Genomic DNA, 21,310 nt, shown 5'->3' on the forward strand with positions numbered 1-21,310 from the left:
AGATCCACCTGATTTGCCACATCAATAAAAATTTGAGATGTTAACTCTTTGAGAACATTTGTAATCTCTTAAAATAACACAAAGTCATTTTTAATCCCAATATATAACTAATAATATAAGTGATCTAATATAGTACCTTAGTTTAGATCCAAAAATCACCCTCAAAATTAAATTCAAACCCACAATAGCAAAAGGGTTGTGAATAATTACATTAGTATTTACTTTATTGCGGATAAGGAAACAGTCCATCTTCACTCTCTTCTCCATTGCATAAATATGGCAGCTGCAACCTGCTGCTTCTCTGCCGGCACCGGCACCGGAAATTCACTCTCCTTTCTAACATCTCACCGCCCCTCAACCTCCCTAAGACCACCTTCTTCATTATTTATTCCGAAAGCTGTACATCAAAAGTCATCATCTCCTCCTCCTCATCCCCCTTCACAGGTAAATTGCATCTCTCGTTTTCTCTATTTCCAGTTAAGCATTGTCTTTATTACTTATTTCATTTCAAGTTCGACTGTTCCCCAATCTCAGGTCTTCTTATTGCGTTTCTGATACTTCACTTTTTAGAAAGAGCACACATCTTGGTTTGTGAATTTGACTTTACTCCTTTTGCTCTTTCCATTGAGTATGCGAGACTGCAATTCGTAGGAATTACTAATATTATAAGTCTCGAGGTTAGTGCAAAAAATGACGGAGGAGGATAAGTTCATGATTTTGGGTTTCATATGAGTGCTTGTGTAGATAATTAGAAAAATTGGAATTCACAATATTTTATCAATAACTTGAATGAAAAAAGATATAGCAGGTAAAATAGATACCCAATTGCTGATGTTTGATGATTAATACAGCTTGAATTGCTCTTATGAGTTCGTGTTTTCTAATACTTGTGGCAATGCGGCTTGTCACATTACTGTGTTCTAATTTAGGGAAAAGGTATTTTTTTATTTGTTCCTGAGTTAAGATTTTATCTAACAAGCAAATGATGGATTCAGAAAGCAGGTGGTAAACAGAACTTCATATGGAGATCAAAAGACGAAAGACATTTAGCAAATAATGATGGAAGAAGCAGTAAAAATGAAACGGGACGATCTAAATCAACTGCATTTAAATTTTCTGGTCTGCAGAGGAAAGGATCAGGAAAGGGCGCTCCATTTGAGTCAAAGGAGCCGCAGGTACGGTGACAGTCGTAATACTTCTTCTGTTTGTGTTGTCTTGGTGTCGTTTTTTTCTTTCTCATTCATGATAGTTGTTAAGAAGAAATAGCAAGGTGACAGGGGAAGGGTGGGGGTTGAGAACCTGAAAAGCCTCTTTATTCTTCTTATGCTTTGGTTCTTCCATAGTTTTGATCACACAGCTTTGTTTTGGATCTGCACATATGAGTCATTAATTTGCCTGGTTGGATGCCATATGCATTTTCTTCTACTTTTTTTGTTTGTGCGCCCTTAACTGTATTTTTCTGTGCTAGAAAACAGCAGCGATATTTTTGAGATCGATTTTTTCTAGTCATAGGGATGTTCTCATGGAAAAGATCAAAGTTCACTTGGACATTGATACATCTACGTTCTTTCAGTTTTGCTTCTGTTCACTTGTTTTTTAATCCTTAACAGTTGTATTATAAAATTATATTATTTTGGTGCTGGTAAGTTCTTTCCACTTTATCATGTCCCAAAAGGAAGTCACACATTGTCTTCAGTTGTTCTATACCACTTTATCTTTGTTGATCTTTTCCAGGTAGAAACTGGTTTCATTGAAGATGCACCTTTTCTCAATGCAGTTGTGAAGGTAAATACGTGGTTAAATGACATTATTTTTGTTGTGCTCATTTCCATTTGAGGCCTCTTCTTTGTAGCTCAATATTTCTTTTCCACTTCACTAATTGTTTTACTGAAATTTATCTGTTTTCCCCCTTTCTACGATTATTATCTGTGGAGAATTGAACCTGTAACTCCTACCAAATATATCCTTTAGCTCCTAGTTTCCTACCCACATTCTATACTCCTTGCTACTGAACCTCTAGCAAGCTGTTGAGCCCAGCTCATCCTCGCTCAGTGATCTCTTCATTGCTGTTTTTAGGAGTTGAGACTGCATTCCTGTTATCTTATGCCCAAGTCATAAATGGTTATGTACACATAGAGAACAACATAATCTGATCTAAATATTGTATGCTAGTCTAAAAAAGAACTGTTGGTGGCTCCTATTTTGTATGTTTCGGTAGCTCTTGCAATCTTTGTAAGTTCAATATTTTGGCATTAAGGTCTAAAAGCCAGCACTAACTTCTCAAATATTTTAAAAAGTTAACTATACTATAGTTTTATGTACTGTGAAATATCAGAGATAACTCCATTGAGTTAATGAACATATTGGAAGCATAGAGGAAATTGATCACAACTCACTTAAAATAATTGTATTTAATCTGTCAATGATTGCCAATTTAATGAAGGGAGTGAAGGACAGGCAGGATGTATTGACATTATTGAAGACATAAAATGTCGATTATGATTCCTTCAGATCTACTGCTCTATCCTTCTTTTCACCTTAAACACTTATAAATGCTTGAGGTTCTCAACATGTGTTTCTTCACCTTGCTTGCATCGAGGTTTTGTTTGCTTTGGTCTAAAATATAAATACTTTTCTATGATTTCTTCGATTAGATATGAAGCTATTTCTTAAGAATTTGATGTCCATATCGTTATATTTGCATTAGATATGTTTAGGCTCTATCATTTATTATTGTTTAGGCCATGTTTTATTCTATTGAATAGCTTCCTAACATGATTTCTGTGAAATGATATTGAAGAAAAAATGTTTGGGGCTTAAAAGAGAGAATTAAAAGGACATGAACAAGGAGTTACGGATAGATCATGTGAGGGGGGTGGGCTGGTCAATTTTATTAAAAACAGAAACTCATAGTAGAGTGGGTCAGGGCTGCTATAGGATGGGACCTCACTCAACCTGCCTAATCCATCCCAAAAAATAAGGGCCTGAACATTCTGTTTAGCCCTATGGGGACTGGGTTTGGACAAAAATTAGATACTGCCAAAAAATATGATTTTGGTCTTGAACAAAACCAATAACCTTCAGCTAGTGCATGACTGGCCCTTCTGGCCATTATTTTGATATAAGCCATATGATTGATTTATTCATTTAAAAGTAATTTGCATTTTGATATTTTATTTAGATTGAGAATAGATTGTGAAGTCTTGGGCGGTACATAGGTTTCTGAGACATTAAAGATATATGGTCTTGTGCTTCCCTAGAACAGATCTTTTTACAACTAAATGGTTTAGTTCTTCCAATTGGAAGATTATGTAAATGTATCATGTGAAACTAACTACTGACTTCCATATACTTCTGCTGTTGTGTTGCGTAGAGTTCCTAGACCTCCATAAACAATTAATGTCAATTTTTTTAAGCATCAGAAGGTATATCAACAATATGAATAGTTATTTTTTGATGAGAAGGGAAACCCGCAGCCTCTACCTTTTGGGTGCGCATAGGGTAAACCCCCCGCTCCTAAGCAATAGCTCGTAAACCACATATGAATAGTTATATCACATATATCGGCACGTGCAGTTGGATTTTGATAATTTTACAAAGCAATGGACTCACTTTTTCCTTCTCCATCATGTTTATCTCTAGGTTTTCTGTACACACACTGCTCCAGATTATTCCCTCCCGTGGCAGAAACAAAGGCAATTTGCAAGTACTGGAAGGCATGCAATTCCAGCTTCTCTCAACTTTAGTACTTCCTTTAAAAGTTGTGAGAAAAAAGTAAAATTTCTTGTAAAGAGTAGTTTTCGATTGGGCCTAAATGCTTCGATTCCCATTATATTGCCAACTTATACATAGAAGACAGAATTTTCTGTGGGATTGGTGCATACAAACATTGTGCCTATTGAAAAATCTACATATAAAGATTAACTCATTGACTTATAATAACAAATTATCTCAAGAAAATTTCACTCCCCATCCCATTTATATGGTAGGTGTTTGATTATACGAAGAGTTTAAGATATTAGTTTGATTTAATTGTTATGTTAGTGGTAGTAGAAGAAAATATAGGCTGACTGGTTGAAAGTTAGTTTCATATGGAAAAAACCGCATCAAAATTGTAACATATATAATCAAATGATTTTAAGTTCCTGAAAGTTGTTTTACTAGTATAAAATAGTATTGTAAGTGTAATAGTGTCAAACATTTTAGGATGTCCCAAGATGGAAATGGTGCCATCTAAAAATTTGGGTGGAGGGAGTATTGACTATTGCAGCATCAACTAAAGTTTTTCTTAGCATATTGCATATATTATAATAGGATGACCGTTGAAACGAATTTCAGTTGAAATAATTTACATAATCGTTACCTTCTCAAAAAAAATAAAATCTTTTACATATGCCTGTAGAAAAAGTATATTTTGGTTATGCTATATCTTATTTGTAGTTATAAGGGGTTGAAAATATTTCTGTATAGACGAGGTTTTTGGTGTCACTTATTCAAATAAAGTTAATTTTTGTACTTATGAGGAGAGCATTCATGTGCAATTCCTGCTATTTGTAAAAAATTGGAACAGTTCCGAGATATCAATTAGTTTAAAAGATTGGGTGCTCTTTGTAAGTAATATTTTGTAAAGAAAAATGTTATTGAATGATGATCTCTGCTTTTTGAATGCAGTTTGTATGTTGAAATTATCTCCATCATATTAATAAAATGTATTGGATGTATATTAATTAGAGTTATGTTGATACATCTGACAATGCATGTGTTCTCCTGTGGTAAATAAGAATCTCAAGTACGTTTCTTCAAGAAATTATTAACTATTGGCTATTAGAAATATTAACCATGGGTCTTGAGATTTAGTTGGTTCCTGTTAATTACTTCTGAAGAATTGCTGGTTTGTACAATTATTCACTGTTATGTGTGTATCTGTTACATATTTTTGAAGAGGGAGTGGGACTGTACACAATTCTGACTGTTGTTTTCTTTGTACAGTGCTTTCATGATTGGTGACGGGAAACTCCTGACGAATGCTCATTGTGTTGAACATGGTACCCAGGTAAAGTCTCACCTTTGCTATGTAGACAATATTCCCATTAACTGGCTTCTATGTGCCTGTTTCTGTCTCCTCCTTTCTTCGTTAAATGGAAGAAAAGCTGAAGTTTTCTCAATCTGCTTTTATTAGAACAACAATTTTTTTATCATAATGGAAACTTATTCTCTAGAAAACTTTTTTCTTCATTATATAATACAACGCCCTTAAACTAAAGCAAATGGTGTCATGAGAATTGATTATTAGGACCGCTAAATCATAATATTTTTGCTTTCTGATTACCAAGAAATCCTAAAGGGCTAATGGCACAAGGTTTGGAATTCAGTGGATAACAGGCCAATCCTCTATCCTTCTCCAATTATATATATGCTAGACTTTCTTTTGTGGTAGGGTCATCATATGTGCTTTCCCCACTAGAACGGGGAACTTTTTTGGTCATTGTCAAATACCAGGCTTCCGTTATTCTGTTTTGTTATGTGAACCGTTCTTTTTCTAGGTCGAGAGCATGTCTATGTTATCCAGAACCATGGTCTTCTGATCTAGGCTTACTTTTAGATTGGTACTGGATTTTGGGGGAAAATGTTTGGCATTCACTTTTATTCTTCTTTTTGTAAAAAGTGAATCTATGAAGTATAACTTACTTTTTTTGGTTATATTTCTACAAATAAGTTGTTATAGAAGAGAAAAAGATTGGAAGATGTGGAAGAGAAGAAGTAATTTGCAATCTGTCTTATTTACTCTTTCGGCTTTGCATGGTGCCTTCCACAAAATATGAGATTGCACTTCTTTTCTAGGTTTTTGAACTTTATTGTAGTTTTTCATCCTAGGCAACGTTTTTTTTTTGGTCAAAAGCTGCTGTAAAGGATATCTAAATGCATGGAAACAGTATGTGGCAAAAATGAAAATTTAGGTGCACTTTTTCTCTCTAATTACATGATAGGGGTGTTGGGACTACTCATGCAAAAGGAACTAGACATAAAAGAAAGTTGAGGCATTTAACTAAGTCTAGAGAAATGTAAGATGGCTTTAAAGAAACTTAAACAGGTCACATTTGGGTTATCTAAACCAGAAAAATATATCCCACCTAATCCACATCACCACGTGAAAATCCGTCGTTTTGGATAATTTGGACAAATCGTCATCCATTTTCAAGCCCTACTTTTATTATTCAGTGTTCTCTAAATGACATCCAACTTGCTAGTCTTAAGTGGAGGAGACCTCTTGCAAGTTTTGAAAATTTTTTCTTGCCCGCACTTTATCAATTTTTTTAGTATATGTAAATTTAAAAATGCACTTTTAGCTGAAGTATCTTTTTGGTGGCAGGTTAAAGTGAAGAGAAGGGGAGATGACACTAAATATGTTGCCAAGGTAAGCTTTTCATGTTAACTTGTGAATGCCTATATTACCTGGTAATCTTCTTCTTTTTTAATTGGTAGAAGTATGAAAGATGCAAACTTGGTGTGGTAGAGAAAAAAAAAATACTCAGCTCAACCGTTTGCTGATCTAGAACCTAGACATTCTGTTTGGGGTCTGGTAAGAGGAAATGTGACCCAACCCAATTAACTCAATTAGGGTGTTCGTGGTTCGGTTTGGATCGGATATTGATTAAATCAAAACCAAACCAATTTAGTCAGTTTTTTAAATTTCTAAAACCAAACCAAACCAACCGAAAAAAATAACCATTGGTTTTGGTTATTGTCGGTTTGTTTCAGTTTTTCTGGTTTATTCGGTTTGAAAGTAACAATTTTTTTGAGGATGTACGTATCTCGATAGACACAAATACCAAGTACATGAACAATTTACAGAAAAACTAATGTCGGTTCAGGCAAGCAATTAAGCAATATTCGTGTTATCATTACAAGAACAAAGTGATTTATTTAAGATAAAGTGTGACTATTTTATGTGAAGTACAGTTAGTAAAGACTAAAATGGATTTTGATGGACTTAGATTTGAGATTGTTATACCTTGGCTAAAGTGTTAGGCTTGAAAAAAATGGTAAAGTTAAAGCCTTAAGTTAATTAAAATTTAACAAAATATTTTTAATTTATCTATGAATAATATATAAATAATTATAAAATTTATGTATCTAATTTATCGGTTCGGTTTGGTTATTTTTGCGGTTGTTTTTAGTAAAACCAAAACCAAACCAAATATTATCGGTTTTCAAAATTTAAAAATCAAACCTAACCAAACTAAACCAGATATCGGTTTTTTTTAATCGGTTTGGTTCGGATTGCAGTTTGGTTTGGTTGTTAACCATAACCATGAACAACCCTAAACCCGATTACCATAGGGCTCATTGGGTTAGTTTAGTTAATTGATAATGAACATTTCCCGTCTGTTGGAACATCAATTTGGAGCTCCCAGCTAATTTCTTCAAAATTGCATTTGGCATTATTATTTCATTTATAAGATGGAATTTTATGTTTATGGAAAGTAAGATGTTGCTAAAGAATAAAAACTTTCTATTTTCTCTTAAATTTGTGGAGCTTCAATTAAGCTCTTTGATCAAAAGAATCAATTTTTATCAATGCCTAGATGAAGTGGTGCAGTTCCAGATTTTGTATAGTTACAATGTGAGAAAATAAAGCATAGAATTTTTATCTCTAATTAACCATACTGGATGTAAAAATAGGTACCAAACGGGCTTTCTTTACTTTTTTCAATGTGGTTTAGTCACAAGCTAAAATTAGTTGTTTATTATTTGAGTGTAAACACGATGGTGTGGTGAAGTTGTCTGCGTTAAGACTGTGCCTCAGCTTTAGGTGCTAACTACTGCTTAGAAGTTTATGTTTCAACTAGGTCTTGTGCTATTATTTTTAAAAAAAGAACTACAGGCTTCTCGTTATCAGTGTGCCCATTCCTTATCCTCTGCATATTCAAAAATCCTCCTCCTCTGGGAGCTCCTGAATGTTTTTTCTATTTCGAACAATTGTAGATTAATTAAATAGGTCCCTCCTAGTTATCAAAAATAAAATAAATTCAATAGGTTATTTCTTTTGTAAGTATAACAATAAATTGAATTTGCAGTCTTGACAATCAGTATGTACTTTAAGACGATGCATTTACTGATGTATGCTAATTATTAGATTATATGGAACAAAAAGTTGGTATGAATATTCCATAACAAGACTCTTTAATGATGTTGAGAATTGTAAAGATATGGCACACCTGGACCAACTCAACCCCCAAAACTAGCTTATGAAGAAGGATTGCCCAAGTTCATATGAGTAAACCACCAGTCCATTCCCAATCAGTGTGGGACTTTGACCCATTCTAACACTCCCTTCATGCCCAGGCCCAACTGGAGCTTGGACCGAGAGCCTAGTCGAGAATGAACCTAACTCTGGTACCATATAAAAATATGACATCTGATCCTGACTCAACCCCAAAAGCTAGCTCATGAGGGGAAGATTTCCCAAGTCCATGTAAGTAGACCACTGCCCAAGTCCATATAAGTAGACCACCAGTCCATTTCCCAATCAATGTGGCACTTTGACCCTCTCTAACAAGAATCTCTAGGTGAGTCTAGGCAGATAATTGGAAAATTAGTTTCTATAGATGAAAAGTTGGATCTAACTTTATATAATGTAATCAGTTTTTGGTTCCAGGAGTAATCTTTAACAAGATTTCTTTTATGTTGTTGAAAACCGGAAGCTAAGTGAGAGATGACCACATTAGCCAGATCCATCAAGAAGATTAATGTTTTTAGATGGAAGTCGTGTCAGAAGTGCTAAAATGTCGTTGAGTTTTAGTGCTTGATTTCAACATCTATTGATGCAGGTTCTAGCTAGAGGAGTGGAGTGTGACATAGCCTTGCTATCTGTGGAAAGCAAGGACTTCTGGAAAGGAGCTGAACCCCTCTGCTTTGGACACTTGCCTCATCTGCAGGTTCGTCTCACATTCATCTGTACAGATCAGTTCTGGTGCCAAGCATGTATTTTTCAAGATATTCTTTGTCGTTTATGTTAATTTGTTAGATGCAACGTTTACCAATCAAACTTAATTTTGGAGAAATATATAATGGATTTGCCAATGTCCTATAATCAGTTTGAGATTTTTCCTAATATGAATGATTCTGTGTCTTATTATGCCAGCAGTTTTATATTATGTTAGGCTTCAATTGAAGATTTAGTAGTTGACACTTAGTTTTTCCTTGAATATAATTATTGGTAACAAGTAAGAATAGTAAATCTACATGAGAGAACTTGCTAAATTTTTAGGAATAGTTTCTGGCTCATAATGAGTGTAAAAACCACTTAGTGCCATAGTTGTGCGTGTGTATAAATGCCACTTAGTGCCATAGTTGTGTGTGTGTATAAATGTTATTTAAGTTTGCTGAACTACTATCTTCTTCTTAAATTGCTGTATTTAATTGAATCTTAGTTGAATTCTTGACTTCTTTTTTAGTACCCAAACTTAAATCTGTCCTGTTCTGTTGCAATCTATAGAGGTGTCATTCTTAAGCTGGAAGTTACTTCTGACTTGCAGGATGCTGTAACTGTTGTAGGTTATCCACTTGGAGGAGATACCATTTCTGTGACAAAAGGGGTGGTATCAAGAGTAGAGGTTTGTGTTTGTATTGTTTGGTTTTCAGTTTAGTGTTGCATAAATTTATCTGTAAAACAAGGCAGTGACTGAACCTTTTTATCTTCATTGAAAGTTTGTATTGCTCTACTCACTAGTGCTGGTCAGTTGTCATTTCTGGGTACACCATCTCGAAAGCATGTTATGATTGCTATTTCTCTTACCTCATCAATTTTGAAGAGTAATGGTCAGCTAGAGTTTGAAGAACTGTGAAATCTTTACTCTGGACTCTGGAGCCTCCATAGATAGTACACGGTTTTCACAAAATTTATTGTATGGTATAGAAGCAATAAAGTGACCTATGCTCAGCATTTGTTTGATGATGAGCCTTTTGTGAATACACAGTTACCTTTATCTCAAAAAATAAATAAAATAGAAGCAATAAAGAGATACCACATAAATTGTTCCATCTCCTTCCAAAACTTGAACATATACTTAAAGCAGTTCGTTGACCATAGATGAGGTTCCTCAGCAGTAACTAAAATGAGCAAAATCTTTTTATTTCATTACATAGTCAACGGGCAAAATGAGATTTCATCAATGGCCTTCTGCAATTTAGCTTGTTGATGGAAGCTAGGCACGCAGGCAAATTCATTCTTCTTTGTGATAAGTACTTTTTGTTCCATTTTATTTTTCTTTTATGTTTTATTGTTTTGTTTCTTATATTGCCCACTTTCTTATAAGTGCTAGCAGCTTCCTTGGAGTTGGTTCTGAGTTGATATGTATATATATAGAGGAAATTGTTTGAAAATAAGACAATCTTCCCTTTGACTGTTCTCGTAATTGTTGAATGCTTAACTCATATATTGGTGTTCATCATTAGGTCACATCATATGCTCATGGATCATCTGAGCTTCTGGGCATTCAAATAGATGCAGCAATAAATCCTGGTAAGAATGGACATTGATGATATGGCTAGTCCTATTAAGCACTAATCATCCCCCATTAATTTGCTCCTATTAATATAACTTGTTTATACCTTGTAAAAAAAATTAAGGAAAAAGAAATTCTTACTTGTTTAATAACTTCTTGCATGTGCTGTACGCGGATTACGGGGCTCTGCTTTCTTGCTTTACTGTAGTTTCTGCTACTAATAGCAACTGTTTTAGGTAATAGTGGGGGCCCTGCATTCAATGATGATGGAGAGTGCATAGGAGTGGCATTTCAGGTAGTTTCTTATCAGAATTTGATAATGCTCTTGTCATGTTAATAAAATTCTGGCTTCTTTTTGGATTTTACCATTTGGTCTGTAAAATATAATGTATTTATCAAAATTCGAGTGCATCTTTTGCTTTTCAAGTTTCAAATTGTTTATGTCTACTTAATTGCCTTAGTTCGTCATTCTACGCTACTGTTATAATCATTGGTTGTGAAAGGCAATTTTTTAAGCTAGCTCGAAATCTTGCGCTCATCATTAATACTCTTTTTTTTACTTCTTTGAATATTTTCGTGATACATGTTCGACTTTAGAAGTTCAAATTTTTCTTTTGCATTCCCTGTTGAAAAAGATTTTTATCATCGTGCTGCTTCTTCACAAACTGCTGTGTCTTCTCTGGATTCTATATTTTATATCAGGTTCTTTTGCAAGTTTGTGCTTTCTTTAGGGTATATGTTTTCACACGACGAGTCCTTTAGGTTTACAGGTCAGATGACGTTGAGAATATTGGTTATGTTATCCCAGCCATGGTAGTGTCTCATTTTCTGGAAGACTACGAAAGGAACGGGAAGTACAGTGGTGAGTCTCTCTCCTTTTTTTGGAAAAATGTCTTCTATGTTGGAAAATTATCTAAATGTCTAGGATTCTGCAAACATTTTTCCAATTGCTTTTTCAATTTGGTATACAAGAATTTTGATTTTCCAAAATGACACCTATTAACCACTGGGTGAGTAACAGGGAAAGAACTTTCAAGTCAAACCGCTTGGGTTTGAATCATGTGGTTAGTCTTTTACATGCGCCAACCTAAATATCTGAAATTCTATTGAAGTTTGGAAAGAAAACTGACCTATTCAGAACCTGCAAATGAAGACTTCAATTAAGGTTTTTAACTTACTTTTTGTTAAGAGTGTCCGACATTGAGGAAATGGGTTATTGTATCCTTAAGGTTTTGAGCAATCGTTGCCTATGAGTTAGCCTTTTGGGTTGAATTAGGCCCAAAGTCTATTTTCTTTACATTGTATCAAAGCCAGACCTACCCATATTCTTGGTTTACTCAATTGTTGGGCGTGTTAAATTGTTTACGCTCCTAATGTATAGCTGTAGGCATGGGGGAGGGGTATTAAAGTGTCCTACATTGAGAGAATGTGATGTTGTCAGCCTTTCAGAGGGTAGGTTGCAAATGAGGGACCTAAGCATTTCATTTCTGAGCCATGGACGTTTATCTTGATGCTTCTTGGTTCTGCAATATAAGCAAGGGTGGCTTTATGAGGGATTTTTGCTAAAGAATTTCAAAAGTCGGTTTTCCATGTGCCCCTTTCTATACAACACTATCACAATTAGTCCAAGAAAAGTGTTTTCATCTTTACTAAGATGTTTTATTTCTTAAATATTTATAATAAAAATGATTTTGATTCATAATTCCTTTTTAAGTATTTCAGTTCTGACCATGGATGGACGTTTATCTAGACTAGAAGCAAGCTCTGATGCTTCTTGGTTCTACAAGATAAGCAAGGGTGGGTTTATGAGGGTTCTTTTGCTAATAGATTTGAAAAGTCGGTACTCCATGTGCCCATTCTATACAACACTATCACATTTAGAGCAAGCAAAGAGTTTTATCTTTTACTAAGACGTTTTATTTTCTTAGATATTTATAATCATAAATGATTTTGATTCATAATTCCTTTCTATGTAGTTTCTTAGTATTTAACTTTTCATCTTTAAAGATAGAAGAGTTGTGTCTGAATGCACACCGATAATAAATGATTTGACCCTCTTTCTCCAAATGCCTTCGTTATTTTCGATAAGATAAAGGGCCTCAACTGAGATTCAATTTCTGAGAGAGAAGGGGTGGGAGGGCAGGAGGCGAGCTGGGCCATTATTTTTCCTCAATGCCTTATTACAAAAGATGACTTCGTTTATTATGATTTATGTTTGCTGCTCTTAAATCTTAATTATTAAGCACAAAAGTAAATCTTTCTACTATGTAGTGGTTTGTGACCCTTCAAAACAATATAGAAACTAGTGCTAATTTATTCTTGCTTGTTCTTATGGTTCCTGCCAACTGCATGGCTGTAATAATTATGTAAAACATAGGCTGAAGTTTTAACCTGTAACTTTCAAACTTTTATTTGGTAAATTGTTTTACTAGTTATTAATTTGTTGATTTTTTTTTATAGTTGACTGCAAACCATCTATTCATTTTCTTAAAAAAATTAAAAAACCATACACAATTCATTTATGTGGTGCCTATTTTTGTTCTTCATTATTTTGGAGTATATTCATTTATAAACGACATTATTGCATAGTGAATTTTGCATTTAGTTGTTTTTGGAAGTCTAAAGATTATCTGCCAGCCAAATATCTAGTTAACGAAAAAAAAAAAATAGAAGAAATAATCATCACTTGAGCCAATTTTACAGAATTGCCATAACAACCCCCTCGCCCTCGCGAAGCTTCTTTTGTTTCTTCTTTCTTTTGCTTAAGCTGCGGCACAGTACAATTGTTTATCTAATTTGTTAGTCTCTTCCTTATGCTTTAAAGAACTACCAGTGCATCATATGATTTGGAAGCTTATTTGCTTGTAGGTTTTCAATAGCTTATCTAACAGTATTGTGATTTCAGGTTTTCCTTGCCTTGGGGTATTGTTGCAAAAATTGGAGAATCCAGCACTACGTGCCTGCTTGAGAGTTCCTTCGAATGAGGTCTGGATTTGTACCTAGATATATAAAGAAGTCCACATTAGTTGCATAAGCTTTTTATAACATATGTCTTTCTTTCTGGAGTTCCTTATCCTTTTCTCGGTAATTTTCTTTTGTGGAGGTAGGGGAAGAGAGGGAGGGTGGGAGGGACATATTTTTGAAGCAAACAAGACCATTTTTCTTCTATATTTAGCTGTTCGTTTGATCTTGTTTCCGAGTAGAACTCTATAATTCCTCAATCAACTTTGTTAATACTAGAGTGGAAATGGTTTCTGCAGCAACATGAATTGTGTGAGAGTGGAGGAAGGATCCAATGGTTAAGTTCCTACAAAGAGATAGGAAGGGGGTTGTCGTGGCTAGAATTCAGTAAATCTTTGCTTAAGGCCTTATATATGATAGAAAAAAGTGTATAATTGAATAAAACATTCATCTTCAGTTACACAGCCAGTAGCAAAGTAATTTAAAGAAAATAGAATAAGTGTCATTAGGCTGTTAATTTGGGAAAATTTATTTCATGGTAGGGATTGAGCTGAGCAAATATAGCTCTTCTTGATGATGAATCCTCTGGGCTCCAGCCAACATCTTTCTACACATAACTGAGCTTTCTTGAATGGAAAGATTGGAAATATCCTGTTTGAGTAACGTCAATAATATCCTCTTCTGCGACGTCTCCAGATCTCTTGAAGGATCGTTGTGTCTACTCCTTCAAATTGGTCAATCATGACAGTAGTTGATTTAATAACCTGTCAACTGAATCCATATCAGATTTTCTAATTTACGCCTCATCTGAAAGAAAACCTAGTTTGCATTGTCAACTGAAGATACCTTGGCTGATCATGTGTTTGAGAGTGTCAAATATAAATTATGTTGATAAATTTGTGTGGAGAGGGTTAATCACTAATCTCTAGACGCCCTTGTTTAATACATGCTGTGTAATTGGTTTTGCAGGGCGTACTCGTACGGAAAATCGAGCCTACTTCTGATGTTAGCAATGTCGTGAAAGAGGTACCGTCCATATATTACTGTTCACGAGTCTTTTCTAACTTTCTAAATATTTTGCTTTATGTGTGATTCTGCTCTTAAAGACATTTCAGTGTACTATTTCATTCTGTTATTACTTATTAATGTCCTCAGAACTTATAACCATTAATGGATGGAAGGACCACGAGTAGAAATGATGTTTGAATGAAAAGGGAGAGATTGATGTGTACCTTAGAAACGTAACATTGAGTTGTTTTTCATGAGAAGCTTGTTGAAAGTCATTGCTTAAAATAGAAGTCTATCATTTTTGGCATAAAACTGTAGTATGATAGTTTCTAGGTTGTTTTACTGCTTTTCATTCATGTCTGTCAATTAAATTAATGTATTACTCCCTCCGTCCCATTTTATGTGTGGTAGTTTGACTCAGCATTGACTTTAAGAAAGAAAATTTGACTTTTAAAACTTGTGGTCCAAAATACAAAATGAATGATAGAAATTTGTGTGGCTGAAAATCATTTCATTAAGGGTAAAATAGACATATTGATGGAATTTTACTTTTGGTGTTTATGGACAAAGAGGAACAAAAAATGTTTTGATGAAATTTCAACTTCTAGAGATCTTTTGCGAGGCAGATGTCTAGTTAGCCTTTTTAGTTGGTCCAAACTTACCCCTGGAAATAATTTAAAACTCTTTTGGATTTTGTTAGCTCTATAGCTAAGAAAGAGGCTACAAACCTTTCTTTTTTGTAAGCTTAACTGATCTATCCTTGTAAAGCTTGCATTTTCTTGATGCATTGAAATGAATCTACTTACTTAATCAAAAAAAATAAAAAATTAAAGGTAAAATAGACATTTTATAGTTAAACTGTTACTTAATATATAAATGTGTCATTCTATTCTTTTTGGGACTGACTAACAAAGAAAGTAAATCACATAAATTAGGACAGAGGGAGTAACCCTTAAGTGCTTGTACTGATTTTCTTACCGTAATTGGATTTTCTGTTTTCTTGGAGGAAGGATAAAACATTTACCATAATTGGTTTTTATATTGCCTAAAAGAAAATATTATTTTTTCATATTTGGCTAATCCTTTTCTTGAAGAAAAAGGTTTAGCACTAAGTAAATTAATGATCCTTCCTTCTCCCTTTACAACATCCACAGTATAGTCCTTACGAAAGTTATGGATTAGGGCTCCAGTCGTACCATTTGTATTATGTCATTCAACATTGATAAACATGCGCTTGGATGTAATTTCTGCTATTCATAAGTAAGCTCTCATTTAAAAGTGAAGATGGATTTCACGAGAATGTTGCATATAAATATCCTTTTGGAGTTTGGGGAGCATGGTGCACTATAGGTGTGTTTCTACAACTCATAAGTGATCTCCTCATGGGAAAGCGAAGATCACGCTATGAGAACGCGAGATTAGACAGGAGTATCCTTTCTGAGTTGTGGGATCATGTTACAAATGGATATAGGTATTGTCCCAGGACCAGCTTAATAACTTGTAGATGAAGAGTATAGTGTATATTTGACCATTTTAGTTAGTACTTAGTCCTACCTACTTCACATCTGTGTGTACCTGTCTCTTTGGAAGGTTTCGTTTTTCTATTATCATTAGGACGGTATTTTGGTATTGTCACATAGTTTAACAATACCTTGTTCATCTTTTCAGGGCGACGTGATTGTTAGCTTTGATGGTGTTCGTGTCGGGTGTGAAGGGACAGTGCCATTTCGATCAAGTGAACGCATTGCGTTTCGCTATCTCATCAGTCAAAAGTAAAACTTAATTACTTCTTAGATTTGTATTTAAGCACAATTCTATGTTGACAAAAATTATTCACTTCATTTCAGTTTGAATGGCTAACTTTGGAACTGCTTGTTAAGTGGTAATACCAATTTGTAAGACACTGCCTTGATGTTGCTCTGCTTTTTGCATCATTTGATTTTTCCTTGGCTAGTGGGATCATTGTCATTGTCTATACAATCAGGGTTAAATTGGAACATCCTTGCTCTTATTCTATTTCTCGGTGACCTTGAACTGTATATTGGTCAATGCACATAATCCACTGAATCCTTAGCATAATTTGAGTTTCCTCATGCTCCTTGCACATACCTCTTTGTAAAGTTTGCTCCTATACCTGTTTGTATGTTAACAAGGGCCTTGTCCTCTTCAGGTTCACTGGTGATGTAGCTGAACTTGGTATTATTAGAGCTGGGGAATTCCTGAAAGTTCAAGCAGTTTTGAAGCCACGTGTGCATTTGGTATGTCACTGGACACTTAGTTTCTTTATTGGCGTCATCATGTAAATCACTGTATGATTGATTTAAATCTGTTGCAATCATCTATAGGTTCCTTATCACATAGAAGGCGGTCAACCTTCATACCTAATAGTTGCTGGCTTGGTGTTTACACCTCTATCCGAACCCTTAATAGAGTAAGTTTTACTAGATATCCTTACATTTTCTTAATGATGGGGAAAGCATTCCGATATCACTCAAATATATTCTGGTCTACCAATTCTCATCCCTTAAAGCAATTGTTTGTTCTTTGTTTTGTCAGGGAAGAATGTGAAGATACCATAGGGGTGAGTGTAACAAATGGGTGCTGCTCACAAGATTAACAAGCATTCCCCTTTTGATTTAATTTAACTGGTTTCTTTGAATTCTTCAGCTAAAACTATTGATAAAGGCTCGATACTCTTTTGCAAAGTTTGAAGGGGAACAGATTGTCATACTATCACAGGTATATTCAGATAAAATTTCAGCTTTTGACAATCAATCTGCAGCTACTCTGTCAAGTAAAGAAAAACAGAAGGGAATCTGCCACCTACTATTTTGCATATATGACTTGAAACTTTGGTCACACCCAGCCCTGAGCCAGAGCTGGGAGCACAGGTGCTAGGGAAAATAAAACTTAGGTAAAAATATGATGTCATGGCAGTGAAAAAATGGGTAAATAGGCTTAAGCGTAGTTCACTAGCTTTCCCAATGCCACCTCCTTTATGATGCTGACAGGTTAAATCTAAGTAAGAAATGATATGTTGTTGATCGTTATTTTACTTGCAGGTCTTGGCAAATGAAGTGAATATTGGGTATGAGGATTTAAGCAATGAGCAGGCAAGTTAACTTTTCCACTTCGATTTTATAATCCTAATCCAGTTCCATCAAGAAGAATAATTGGCGTGAACATCAAAATTTCATTTTCATATATCTTGAATGAAATCTCAAAAACAATTTCTTGGCAGGTCTTAAAGTTGAATGGGACTCGAATTAAGAACATTCACCATTTGGCTCATCTAGTGGATTGTAAGTGTTGGAATAGATAAATCATTTGAGCTTTGTTTCTCTAACTCAGTCATTAAAATGCTCATATTTTGTATATTCACGCAGCTTGCAAGGATAAATATCTAGTGTTTGAATTTGAAGACAACTTTCTGGTTGCTCTAGAAAGGGAGGCAGCCTCGTCTGCGTCATCTAGTATTCTTATAGACTATGGTATTCCGGCTGAAAGATCATCGGATCTCTTGGAGCCATATGTTGATTCTATTGGACCATATGAAGCAACTGATCAACATGAGTTTGGTGATAGTCCAGTTTCTAATTCAGAATTTGGATATGATGGGCTTCTTTGGGCTTGATCATGACATGTGAAGTTCAATTCAAGGTTCTCATTTGGACTATTGTTCCTTCATACTAAAGAACACGGATGATCAGGCAACATTGACCATGCGGAATCTGTATGGCAGGTGTTCTAGTTTGCTGTCTCCTTTGTCAAAGCTGTTGCAAGATTGTCCCTGAGCGTGGATAATGTTCTATACAAATGAAGTGAACAACAAAAATGTCCCCAGGTACACGCATTTTTTTTCACGTGTAAGAAGGATGTTAGAGAAATTGACTTGATGTAATCCATAGGATGTGTAACCCTTAAGCATGATACATTTTATGTAAAACATCATTCCAAGGAGGAAAAAAAAACTTTTAGAAACATTAGTTTCACATTTTAAGGTTGGTAGAATTAGGGTCTTTTCACGTTCTTATCTTAAAAAGTAAGGGACTACTCTTTTAATTGTGGTAGAATCAAAGCAAGGTTTGAACCTTTTGGTGAGCTTTAAGTATCTATATGATTAAGGTTAAGGAAAGGTACGCGCGTTGGAGTCTGACTATTCTGAGGATTCATGCCTCGTATAAGGCCTCATTCTGGGGGAAGCACTCCCTATCGAATTTTCCTATAGTCAAGCCATTCATATGGTTTTCAGTTTAAATTGTGGAACATGCTCAACCTGTTTTGGACAGTTTTCATGTGTGGACAATCCAATCGGATGGGGTTGCTAAGTGAATTTGGATTAGTCGGGTTCTGATACAGATATCGAACTAACAATCACGTAGCGTTAGAACAACCTCATGGTTAAGAAATAACTTCCATCACTTGTAGATGAAGAATTTTCCAATACATTTACTCTCTATTCATATGTTGACCTGATACGATATTAGTGAAATTCCTTTTTGGTGATTTCACTAATTAAGAATCAAGACTCACGATCTACTAAGGTTTATATTGATTCAAAGTCAATTGTGTCTGGCAAGAAACTTGACTACACAACGAGTAGCACACACATGCGTTAAACATATACTTCTTGGAGAAACTTTGATTAGAGGTGTATTTTACTTGGGTAAATATGAAGCATGGTACATATGTATATAACCAAAGAAAAGAGTTGACATATATGATGACTCTTAAGCAAAATAAGTCTATTATGTAAATTGTAAAGAGATAATAATTTTTATCCTCACATTACATAGAAAATAGATCTCATATTTTAATTTAACTAACCAACATTAACATCCCTTCATGTCTAAGACTAAAAACTTTCCCTCAACAAAAGCAACAAATAATTATTCAGAGAGCAGAGAGTTGATATGAGTGGCTATGTTTTGAGCATCAAATGCAATCCCATAAAGTCCTCTTCTTGATAGCCCCACACAATAGAGTCCATTCTTCCCCTTCCAATGTTGTGGAAATTCTGGCTTTGGTAATCCATCTTCATTCAATAGATAATCATCTCCCTACGAAACAAAACATATATAGTCAAGTTCAAATACTGGCTCTACCTCTGAACTTTACGTGATGTGATGTTTATTCATTGAAACAAAAATCGTCTACAACTTTATTGTTGTATCGAAAAAGTTCATTTTTATTATAAATTTTAAGACTACACAAATATAGTGAGTAAAATTTCGTGATCATATCTGACTGAAATTTTGTAACTGCTTAGTTCATCTGAACTTACTGTCATCTTCTTCGAAAACAAAACTAGAAAACAGAGGAAAAAGACAATTTATTATTATTATTATTAGAATATAAAACAAAATAAGTTACTTACCTGAAGCCACTTGTGAGTAGTTCTCTTAAAACCAGTAGCAAAAACAATACCATCAAATTGATGAATTTTACCATTTTCCACCACAACATCATTTCCTCTTATGCTTCTCATTGCAGGTAACACCTGTTACCACCATCATTTTTTTTTTTAATCATGAACAAGAGTAAGTGACACAGTTCAAATATCGAGAGTCAAACAGTTTACGTTACCTGAATTTCACCAGACTTGATCTTTCGATAAGTCCCCACATCAAAAACAGGATACTTCCCATACTTAACTTTACAAGCAAATGGTCCTTCTTCTGGCCTTTTCACACCATAATACTTGCTTATATCTCCATACATCAACTTGCTTAACATCACCATTATAGTGTCAACCACTCTAAGTGCAACTTTGTACTTCAACAACATCAGCGCCAAATATCCCATTTCTCTTGATATCAAGTGCATCTGTAGACGCATTTTGGGATTCTAAATTTTAGGACAGAAGAATGATACAACGAAAAATATATAAAATAAAATTAATTTATTATGTTACCGGGCTTCGAACAATGATTGAAGTATTAGCACCATTATTAGCAAGATCAAGTGCAATTTCCATGCCTGAATTTCCACAACCAACAACTAGGACATTTTTACCCTTATACTTTTCAGCATTCTTGTATTGAGTAGAATGAATAGCTTCTCCAGTGAAACTTGTCAATCCAGGAACATCAGGGATAAAAGGGTAACTAGCTTCACCAGTAGCTACAACAAGAAACTTACAAAAATACTCTTCCATTTCACCAGAATTACCATTTCTAACCTTAACATTCCATTTTTCAGTAATAACATCAAATTCAGCAAATTCAACATTTCTATTGTAAAAAGGGGTGATGTTAAAATGAGTAACATAGTCATCCAAGTATTGAATGAATTGTTTTTTTGGTACATAAGTTGGTGAAGAAGAAGGAAAAGGAAACAAAGGAAGTTGACAAAATTGTTTAGCCAAATGAAGATGAACTCTATCATAAGAATATTTTTTCCACATAGGAGAGTAACAATCTTCTTTTTCAAGAATGAGATTTGGTATACACAATTTATTTAGACATGCAGATGTAGCAAGACCACCAGGCCCACCACCAACAATGATAACCATAGGTTGTTCTACATGATTATCAAATGTTGCCATGACTAAAATTGAGAAAGAAAATTTGTTGGTGTTGAGAGAAATAACAAAGATGAGGGATATGTGTGTATATATATATACATGGAAATATACTAGAGGACAATTTTAGAGTCATTAGAATTTATTATTATTTTTTGACTATTTATGTGTTAATTTATGGTGACTTGTTAATTTTTCTTTTCCTTTTCTTTTTTAAATTTTGGTTTGATTTGGTAGAAATTCTAATGTTTTTTACTATTTTAGTGTTAATTTATGGTGACTTAATAATTTTTCTTTTCCTTTTCTTTTT

The 21,310-nt window shown here is 34.4% G+C and overlaps 2 protein-coding genes across 2 annotated transcripts; one reads left to right on the plus strand and one right to left on the minus strand.

Moving 5' to 3' along the window:
* The first annotated feature begins 181 nt into the window (after nucleotides 1–181).
* Nucleotides 182–18,458, plus strand: LOC101261957 (protease Do-like 2, chloroplastic). Its single transcript, XM_004247421.5, has 22 exons — nucleotides 182–444; nucleotides 996–1,175; nucleotides 1,735–1,785; nucleotides 3,643–3,716; nucleotides 4,990–5,053; nucleotides 6,371–6,415; nucleotides 8,832–8,939; nucleotides 9,540–9,617; nucleotides 10,459–10,525; nucleotides 10,745–10,803; nucleotides 11,271–11,370; nucleotides 13,414–13,493; nucleotides 14,439–14,495; nucleotides 16,146–16,249; nucleotides 16,648–16,735; nucleotides 16,823–16,908; nucleotides 17,034–17,058; nucleotides 17,145–17,216; nucleotides 17,540–17,590; nucleotides 17,719–17,779; nucleotides 17,864–18,137; nucleotides 18,220–18,458. Exons 1-21 carry the CDS (start codon nucleotides 277–279, stop codon nucleotides 18,109–18,111), a joined length of 1,866 nt encoding a protein of 621 aa, XP_004247469.1. The 5' UTR covers nucleotides 182–276; the 3' UTR covers nucleotides 18,112–18,137; nucleotides 18,220–18,458.
* Nucleotides 18,459–19,201: 743 nt separating this feature from the next.
* FZY6 (probable indole-3-pyruvate monooxygenase YUCCA10) lies at nucleotides 19,202–21,045 on the minus strand. The gene is made up of 4 exons (NM_001320864.1): nucleotides 20,392–21,045; nucleotides 20,064–20,303; nucleotides 19,855–19,977; nucleotides 19,202–19,537 (listed from the first exon to the last, which is right to left on the minus strand). Exons 1-4 carry the CDS (start codon nucleotides 21,022–21,024, stop codon nucleotides 19,367–19,369), a joined length of 1,167 nt encoding a protein of 388 aa, NP_001307793.1. The 5' UTR covers nucleotides 21,025–21,045; the 3' UTR covers nucleotides 19,202–19,366.
* Nucleotides 21,046–21,310: the final 265 nt, after the last annotated feature.

Source organism: Solanum lycopersicum, chromosome 9 (assembly GCF_036512215.1).
Source record: "Solanum lycopersicum chromosome 9, SLM_r2.1".
In the NCBI taxonomy this organism is placed as follows: Eukaryota; Viridiplantae; Streptophyta; class Magnoliopsida; order Solanales; family Solanaceae; genus Solanum; species Solanum lycopersicum.

Excerpts from the sequence above, each read along its gene's own strand:
- LOC101261957 (XM_004247421.5), top strand. The coding sequence starts at position 277 with ATGGCAGCTGCAACCTGCTGCTTCTCTGCCGGCACCGGCACCGGAAAT. Across the intron at positions 445-995 it reads CTCCTCATCCCCCTTCACAG|AAAGCAGGTGGTAAACAGAA; the intron begins GTAAATTGCATC and ends TGATGGATTCAG. Across the intron at positions 11,371-13,413 it reads AAGGAACGGGAAGTACAGTG|GTTTTCCTTGCCTTGGGGTA; the intron begins GTGAGTCTCTCT and ends TTGTGATTTCAG.
- FZY6 (NM_001320864.1), bottom strand. The coding sequence starts at position 21,024 with ATGGCAACATTTGATAATCATGTAGAACAACCTATGGTTATCATTGTT. Across the intron at positions 20,304-20,391 it reads CAATCATTGTTCGAAGCCCG|ATGCACTTGATATCAAGAGA; the intron begins GTAACATAATAA and ends ATGCGTCTACAG. Across the intron at positions 19,978-20,063 it reads TCAAGTCTGGTGAAATTCAG|GTGTTACCTGCAATGAGAAG; the intron begins GTAACGTAAACT and ends TGGTGGTAACAG.